Raw genomic sequence first — 9499 nt, 5'->3', positions numbered from 1 at the left:
TGGCTCCCAGTTAAATTTTGTATTGATTTAAAAATTCTTCTACTGACTTATAAAGCACTGCACGGGCTTTCTCCTGATTACCTCCAGGAACTTATTTCCTATTATGAACCTCCACGTCCACTAAGATCACAGGGTGCTTGCCTCTTATTACAGTAGTTCCAACAATAAATAAGGTAACAGCAGGGGAAAGAGCCTTTTTTTATAAGGCCCCCCAACTTTGGAATAACCTTCCAGAATGTGTCCGACACAGTCTCAATCTCTAAGTCTAGGCTGAAAACCCACTTATTTAGTTTAGCATTTGATAACTCATGTGCCCCCTTAGATAAAGGTACAGATCCAGGGGTTCATAGGCGAAGGGTTTTATGGTAGACTGGGGCGCTGGTGCTGTCGTCCTGTCACTGCTCGTGGTCACTCAAGTTTGTTGACAGTGTAGTGGATGGATGCTAATATCTCAGGATGCTCCCAAGTCTGTGTTACCTTCTGGTTCTGCCTTTTTAGCTAGGCTGTAATCGTTTAATTTAATGCCGTAGTTGCTGCCACACTCCAGAAATGTTTACATTTCATCTGTCCCGCATATGATCCCATACAGAGCTAATTTTCCCTGTTTTATTTTTCCATAAATGCCCACCTACCCGAGGAACACTGAGACGAGGAGAGAAAAACATTTCCAGAGATCCATCCTGGGCCGACCACCTCCTGCCTAACCAGATATGATGAAGGATCAACCCACTGCCCTGACTAACCAGTGTGGATGAATGATAAACCCACTGCCCTGACTAACCAGTGTGGATGAAGGATAAACCCACTGCCCTGACTAACCAGTGTGGATGAAGGATAAACCCACTGCCCTGACTAACCAGTGTGGATGAAGGATAAACCCACTGCCCTGACTAACCAGTGTGGATGAAGGATAAACCCACCACCCTGGGCCCTCTCACCGCCCCGAATTCTCCTCTGCTATTACCAACCATCAAGACGGTTAGGACTGAATAGGAATTACATGGAGATGCTTGTGTATATAAATACACATCAAGAGGAGATTTATTTATCCTTTCCATCTTTTCTTTGTTTTTCTATCTCTAATTGTTGCTATGGTGACCAGCGTCGGCCAGAGGAGGATGGGTTTCCCCCCCTGAGTCTTGGTTCCTCTCAAGGTTTCTTCCTCGTGCTCTTAGGGAGTTTTTCCTTGCCACTGTCGCCCTTGGCTTGTTCACTGGGGGCTTGGACTCAAGACACTTTGTGTCAACAATTGTTGTAAAAAAGTGCTATATAAATTAAATTGTGATTGAATAATTGATTGATTTTTAGAGTATTTTTGCTCACTTAAATGGAAAGCCCAATTGCACAGCTGTGTTGGTTTTCTCTGCTGATTAGAAACTTCTGTACATCTGTCCTGCTCCATTTTAGACAGGAGAGCACTGCTGGACTTCTATGAGATTTTAGACTAGACATGCATTGTTTAGAAGATGTGTGGACTTTAAGGTCGTTTCACCTTCTAAAGGTGCGGAAGGTGGACTAAATCTTCCAACTTAGCTCACAAAGCGCTTTTGATTCTGAAACCACTTCCTGTCATGTGTGTACAACCTGTAATGGTGTCTTTGAGATCCACGCTGTATTTTGTTCTTACTGCAAAGGCGGAGAAATTCCCATGAATACCAACGTGTCAACATTTTTAAGAAACAGAATGTATATATTACATGTAATGTGTCTTTTTAATTAGGACTATAGTTTTGATGAACAAAAGAACACAAACAAATGAGGAGCGTTCATAGAAACACAAGCCTTTTATGTCAGTCTTTGTGAGGAACTCAACTGATATAAAGAATTTAAATCCCTTAATTAACTTGCGGTTATTGCTCTGCTTAATGTGTCAATTATTTACAGGAATAAGCTATTCTATTCACAACATTGTCTAGAATAGATATTCTAAAGCTCAGTGATTCAGATTTACCATTTCACATCTCCTTACAATAATACATTATTGCGAAACATACAGCAGATTTTTCTAGATTTCAACCCACTCTTATTACTAAATAAGTGAGTAATAAATATTTTATATTTAACTATTAAGGGTAAAGAACTAAGGTTCATTTATAATAATATAAATCTGCAGAAAACTGAGAAATGTTCCAAGTGTTATACCCCTGCCTCATTCCCCAATGCTACACATAGGAAACAAAAAAATGAACAGATTGTTCACTGGGTTTGTCCATTAACATTTAAAGAAAGACTGTTTGTTTTTTGTTTTAGCCATAAACATTTAAAAAATATAGTTTTTCCTAAGATAGTGTGCTCAAAAAAAATTTATTTTCATTTTTTTCCTAATTAGTTTGAAAGAATCATGGTCAGTTCAAATCAGATTGATTTTTGCTAAATATTCTGCAAAATATTATTTTTTAAAGCAAAAACACAAAAACACCACAACACCTGCTTTGGAATTCCTTTATTCCAAGGAATTAAATGCACACGTACAGTATGTTATATTAACTCTATTGGCTTATTTTTCCTGCATACTAAAGTTTGATTTATTTTGTTTATAAACATACATATATCCATGTGCAGTATTTCTTTAAATTACTACTTTTGACTATGCTGTAATACTAATTAAAATTCATATTTACATGTGGTACTGTAACATGCTAAAAACGTTTTACAATAATGTCATCTATGACAAGTACTGTAAAGTAGAAACTTCATGGAGGAAATAAAACATTAAGATTGAAAGCATCTTTTGTCAGCAATGTTATTAAAAATACCCAGCAGCCCAAGCCAAGAGAAATAAATAAATACATTCTTCATAATGTATCCGTAGCTTGTATGTAGGCCTAACTACTCCTTCGTTGTTTATATTTATACACTTTCTGAATCAGACGTTTATATTTACACACTTTCATTTGTGAGTTTTTAGCTTAAGTAAATACCAATGAGTTCCTTTCATATTTAGAGCATGTTTAAAACATAACTAGTTATCTTACACCAAAACAGGCAGGCTACTTCAATACTAGGCAATCAAGAAGATGAGAACGATATAGCTCCGTTTTTGAGGCGGGGGGGGAGAAGCTAAACGAGTTAAATGAGTCATTCATTCATTTATTGAAATTGTCCGCGTGAAACGACTTGGTGCGCGCGTGAGCCGCGCGCGCCGCCGTAGATCACGAGCGCCTGTGTGACGCAGCAGCGCCGAGCAGCCAGAAGGCAAGATGGCGACGTCGGAGCCGGTAAGCGGGGAAGGAGGCGCAGCGACTCGGGGCGATCTCGCGGTCTGAGACGGTAATCGTGGGGCGTTTTCGCGTATCCGTGCGGTGTTTTCTACCTGGATGTGTCGTGTCGTGCGCGGTGATGTGGATTATAACGGGCTGTGTAACGTGTTCTGATCCACGGCCGTATGAGCGGCTAGTGCTAGTGCGCTAACGTTAGCTTAGCCGGCTAACTGCGCCCGTGAGCCGCGCGACGGTTCGTCGGTGACTCTGTGGGCCGCGGGAGGGCGGAGGGCCGCGGCGACGTGTGTCTCGTACCGCTTAAAGTCACGTCCGTCTAACGTGGGTCGTCGAGTCGGAGTCGATAACGTGGTAAACGGATCGGTGCGCTGTGCGCGTGGACTCGTGCGCGTGTAGCCCGTGGTCTCCAGCGCGCGGACACGTGTGTGTGTGTGTGTTCGTGTTCCTTATATTTTAATGTAATGGTAATAAAATCTATATCTGTGTAATGTAATGCTGGTTTGGGCCGCGTGGTTCAGTGCACCAGCATGTGTTGGGTGTGTTTCTTGCGTGTGTGTGTGTGTGTGTTCCTTATATTCTAATGTAATGGTAATAATATATATAGGTGTGTAATGTAATGGTCGTTTGGGCTGGGGGGCTCAGTGCACCAGCATGTGTTGGGTGTGTTTATCATGGAGTCAACAGGGTGGTGGTGTTCTCATTGTGGAGTCAACAGGGTGGTGGTGTTCTCATGGACGTGGAGTCAACAGGGTGGTGGTGTTCTCATGGACGTGGAGTCAACAGGGTGGTGGTGTTCTCACGGCCGTCAGGAGTGAACAAACACCAGGCGGTTTGCTGACCACCTCTGCTGATATTAACTAGCTGGGCTCCTTGGGTTGGTTTTTTTTTTTGTTTGTTTGTTTAATTTCGTGTGTCCCCCGTCCCCCCCGTCACAGCAGCAGGTTCGTTCATCTGCTCCCCCACGTCTCTGGAGGTGCTGGCTGGGTCTGACCGTCTAGTTGGCGTTTGCATCTGGGCGAAATGTTTGGTGTCTTCGCAGTTCCTAGTGAGATCAACCTCGGAGAAAAGAGAGATTACATCAGTGGTTGACTTCACATAATATATTTAGATTCTAGTTATCTAATGATGTTGAATTGCAACATGTGTTTTCAGTTAGTTTGTCAGCACCTCCGGACTGGTAGCTAGCCAGCTTTTGGTTTTCGTTTTTCTTTTTTACTGGATTTGTAATTGTAGGTTTCGCCATGCTGTTATAGTCATGTCCATGACGAGCTGGTATTACAGATATATTAAAATGCTTTTATTTTGTACATTAATCCAAAATGATTTGTTTAATCACCCAGCGAGGAACTGAAAGTGAAGAAACCCCAAATGACAGTCCTACCCTAGCTGTGGCCAGCCCTGAACAGTACATTAAACACCCTTTGCAAAACAGGTAAAATATATATATATATTTATTATTCTTCAGCTCTTTTAATTCTTTACATCACAGGTGTTTAAACCCAGATTTGTACCCCTATTTCTATTCAGATAGAAAACATGATGAAAACAAATGCTACATGTCAACCTAGTTACATCTTGTATTAAAAGATTTGCTGCATTATAATGCGGATGGTCCTTAAGTTTAGATTGGCTTTTTACAGAAGCTTAGGCTAATAATGAACGGGTTAGGGTTTTTTTGTCATCTCTGAGAGTCATGTGTGAGCAAAGCAGGCCAGTCTGTCATGGTGAAGCAGGCGGCTAGGAAGTGCTGACCACACGTGTTGACATGTCTCTTTCCAGGTGCATCGGCCTTGTTGCACGTTGCTCACCCTCCTACTGTCTCTGGACCAGTCAGAAATCTCGCTTATGAGCCCAGTCAGAGTACAGTCAGCTTGTAAACAGTGTAGCCTATTTATATATAACATTATATATATATATATATATATATATATATATATATATATATATATATATATATATATATATATATATATATATATATATATATATTGTTTTAATGCAATTTAAGTATTGGAAATATTATCTTTTGGAGTTTATCTTAATTTATGGAAAGGCTGATGTGAAGTGTAAATAGAATTAAAGGGAAACTTTTTTCTAGTAAATGATATGAAATGAAGTAAATGATTCTAGTATCTTGAAGATTAAACAAAATTATGTGAATGGTTGAAGGAAAATGGTCAATTTTACAGAAAGTAAACTCCCATTTCTTTGCGCCAGTGTTGATGGGAAGCAGGTGTCATATCAACAGCTCAAATGTCTGTGTAACTCAAGCTTCAAAACCTTTGAAATCACGTTGAAATGGCTGAATAGCATAACTTGGATCTTTTAATCTGATAATTTAAATTCACACTGCTGTTCTCGTCTCCTCTGCAGGTGGGCTCTTTGGTATTTCAAAAATGACAAAAGTAAAAGTTGGACAGAGAACCTGCGACTGATCTCAAAGTTTGACACAGTGGAAGATTTCTGGGCGTAAGTATGCCTGTGTATATCTCTCTCTCTCTCTCTTTCTCTCTCTCAATATAGCAGAGGTGGGACCAAGTCAGTGTTTTGCAAGTCTCAAGTAAGTCCAAGTCTTTATCCTCAAGTCCCGAGTCAAGTCTCAAGCAAAGATAGTCAACTCAAGTCAAGTCTCGAGTCAAGACAGGCAACCGTCAAGTCAAGTCCCAAGTCTGAAACTTGGAATTTCAAGTCCTTTCGAGTCTTTTTTTTTTTTTTACAGGCACCAACGCTTTACGAATGCTACGCTGATGCGTTTCTTTACTCGTTTTGTTGGTGTCCGCCAGCCAAAAGATGACAGATCATTTACATTTTATCTTCTCTTAATTACTTAAACAAGAATGTTTCGTTACATTATTTTACACGAAAATAGCAAGCTTCATCGTAAGCAAGATGCTGTCATTATGAATGGTTATTCTAAACATTTGGATAAAATGTTTAAATATAGACTAAAAAAGGTTAGGGTTATTTTTTCATTGTTTTCTGTTATTGTGGGGTCACGGTGTACTATTGTTACCTGGAGATTCAGTGGGGTCACATATTCTGATGGCTGCCGTCAGAATTGGTGACCCCAGTTAAAAAGGCTCACCTGTACATCCCATTCATGATTTCTTTGTTGGCTGCAATGGTGAGGGGATGGTAAATCTTGTTTTAAGTAATTAAGAGACGATAAAATGTAAATATAAACATCTGTCATATTTTGGCTCGTGGACACCAACAAAACTAGTAAAGAAAGTGCATCAGCGTAGTTTACGTAGCATTCGTAAAGCGTTTGTGCCTCTGAACAGAAACTGTGAAATAGCGCCCCCTGTGGTCACAAAACTCGACGGTCACAGAATCTGGTGTAACACCGGTCTGCGTCAGAAGGACGGAAATGAAATTAATGGGGAGCACTTTATAAATATTAATATGCGTTTTAAAATTTAGATTTGGGGTTTAAAAAAATCAAGTCTTTGCAAGTAAACAGGTTCAAGTCCAATTCAAGTCCCAAGTTATTGGAGTAAAAGTCCAAGTCAAGTCTTAAGTCTCTGAATATTTTTTCAAGTCAAGTCAAAAGTCTTAATATTAATGACTCGAGTCCAAGTCATGTGACTCGAGTCCCCACCTCTGCAATATAGTATTTCCCACTCGCCTTCCACGTCCTTCAAACTCTGGTGTCCTGTACCAGCGGCCTGAGATGCATATAAATATGTACGAGTTCATACTAAAATTAAAAAAATGTAAAGAATATTAACTTTTTTTTTCTGTGTGCAGATTATACAACCATATACAGCAACCCAGTAAGCTTGGATTTGGCTGTGATTATTGTTTATTTAAGGTATGCTGGACTTTGCTAGTCACTTAGACGTGTTAAAAATACAAAAATGTGTAGTTGTGCCTAGTTAAAATATTTGAGTTGAATTAATCCTTCTTTTGGTGGGCCTCTGTGTCTTAGGATGGCATCAAACCCATGTGGGAGGATGACAGGAATAAACTGGGAGGGAGGTGGTTGATGACTCTCAGCAAACAGCAGCGACACAATGACCTCGACCGCTATTGGATGGAGACAGTAAGCCCCACCCCCCCACATCCGGCATTATATTAAAGCAAGGAAACCATTTATAAATGTTCTCATTTTATTTTATTCATGTGATTCGCAGCTTTTGTGTTTAATTGGTGAGTCCTTTGATGAGGCCAGTGAAGACGTTTGTGGAGCTGTGGTCAATGTCCGACCAAAGGGAGATAAAATAGCCATCTGGACATGTAACTGCCAGAACAGGGACGCTATTATGACGATAGGGTGAGTTTGGTTGGCAGTTTTTAATCCTTTGATCCAAACTAAATGCATCTTAAACTGTTGGTGAAGGATTAGCATAATCGATATAAGCCCTTGCACACTGCTCATATATCTTTTAGTCGCTCTTTTCCCTCTGTGATGCCTCTCTACTGAGGGGTAATCACGCTCGGGGGGGATTAACCCTGTTCTAAATAATATATTCCATCTGTTACATATATACAGCATGATCTGTTACTTTATATGTAACGGATTTAATAGTAAATAAAAATCCATTGTTACTTGAGGCATTCCGTTTCTTTATGACATCATCACATCTACTGCTTGCCAGCACTGTTCATGATGTAGATTCTTCTGTTTTCTGCTCCCATTCAGACAACAATACAAAGAGCGCTTGAATCTGCCCGTCAAAACCCTCATTGGATACCAGTCCCACGACGACACCTCTAGCAAAAGTGGCTCTACAACAAAGAATATGTATTCAGTTTGAAGAAGACTTTAAACTTGTAGGATTAAAAAATTGCAAATTTACATCATGTTAATACATTTTGAGTTGTCAACTACTGTAGTGTCCTTCCTTTTTAAAGAAAAAAAGAGAAAAAAAAAAGTAAAATTATGTAATTGTGTAGTACTCCCCAGTCTGAAGATCTGCACTCGCGTGGTGGATCATGTCCAGTATTTTAGGTGTGCAGGGGGAGACTGCATCAGCTAAAGCTGTGTGAATCGAGCTAGACTGTTTTAGGGTTCAAGAGTTTAACTAATACAATCTCCCTAGCTGGAAAGGTTCTAAGGCTTAGACTGAAGACACCATGCTTTCCTTTAAACTTTCTTTTTCTTATATTTCTTGTTAAGAAAAGTGTCACACACACATGCAAGGAATAACATGTCGACAACTTAATCCACACAGAAGTTTTATGGGCCACAACTCTTTTAACAAGCTCTGATCGGAGGTGTTTGGCATGAGCTACGATTGCAGAGGCACCCGCAGAATGTCTATCTTAAAGGTTTGTAACAGCTTTGGTTGCTCTCCAGGTTTGGAATTTGGATGTGTGACCATTTATTGTTTCAGCTATGCTGAAATTGTGGAATCATGTATACTGGTTTTCATCTTTTGTTAACCCCATATCTATTTATGAAATACAGTATATGCATTGCAGCTGAACTGCTTAGTAAGAGAATGACTGAAAATCAACTTTGTTTTCCATTCTTCCTTTTATTTTTGAATTAGCATTGTGAACTACTGCTTAATATGGAAAGTTTTTTTTACAGTGTATACAGTAAATGGCTATACATTCAAGCTTTTTGGTGTGATTTTCACCTTTACATCTAAATGACATTCTAAGCATTTTCTAGTTTACGCCACTCAAGGTAAATTCAAATGAAGAGGATATTCATTCTGAATTTATTTTGCTCATAATATATATCTGAGGTTTCAGGATGTGCATTACCTTCTTTCGAGTAAAGGTTAAGTGCTTTGCATTAACAGAATGATTTGTGGTGTTTCTTGTCGGTACACACAGTATTAAAATCCTCTTGAAAGTTATAAATGTAAGTCACTGTTGTGTAATTAGCCACTGACATCAGTGTATGCCACATCTATTACTCTGTTTCCACTGACACTTTAGTTCCTCAATCTGAACAATTAAGTGTTTTTCATGCCATACGTCACACTTATAAACCTGTTTGCCCATGTCACTGTGTAAATATAGGCTGTAGAGAAAATAAAAAAATACTTCAAGCTATTGAATGCTGTTTTGAATTTTCAGCAATTTCCAGTTTCTAGAAACTTCAAGTAAGCATAATCAACCACTGAGTGGCATTTGGACTGAAAGCATTGTTCAGGTGCTTAATAAGGTTTTTGTAAGAATAATTACTGAACAAGAAAAGACTATCAATTCAGTGGTCAGTCCTATCAATTAAGGAAGAATGTGATTTGAAAATGTTCCTCAGTGTTGAATATTATGAAGGCTGGGTTGCTTTCTGACATCCAATAAAATACTGAATAAAAGTG

The 9499-nt window shown here is 39.3% G+C and overlaps 1 protein-coding gene across 2 annotated transcripts; it reads left to right on the top strand.

The window, feature by feature from the left end:
• Nucleotides 1-3094: 3094 nt before the first annotated feature.
• eif4e1c (eukaryotic translation initiation factor 4E family member 1c) lies at nt 3095-9230 on the top strand. 2 transcript variants are annotated; one of them, XM_076974162.1, is made up of 7 exons: nt 3095-3218; nt 4559-4650; nt 5592-5687; nt 6969-7032; nt 7150-7263; nt 7355-7494; nt 7864-9230. In XM_076974162.1, exons 1-7 carry the CDS (start codon nt 3201-3203, stop codon nt 7976-7978), a joined length of 639 nt encoding a protein of 212 aa, XP_076830277.1. In that variant the 5' UTR covers nt 3095-3200; the 3' UTR covers nt 7979-9230. The 2 variants fall into 2 exon arrangements, with proteins under 2 accessions (XP_076830277.1, XP_076830278.1); XM_076974163.1 differs by lacking the exon at nt 3095-3218 and adding an exon at nt 3223-3270.
• Nucleotides 9231-9499: the final 269 nt, after the last annotated feature.

This window comes from Brachyhypopomus gauderio, chromosome 15, assembly GCF_052324685.1.
Source record: "Brachyhypopomus gauderio isolate BG-103 chromosome 15, BGAUD_0.2, whole genome shotgun sequence".
NCBI lineage: Eukaryota > Metazoa > Chordata > Actinopteri > Gymnotiformes > Hypopomidae > Brachyhypopomus > Brachyhypopomus gauderio.
Note: the sequence above shows the minus strand (reverse complement) of the source record. Positions and strands in the feature narration are given on the sequence as shown.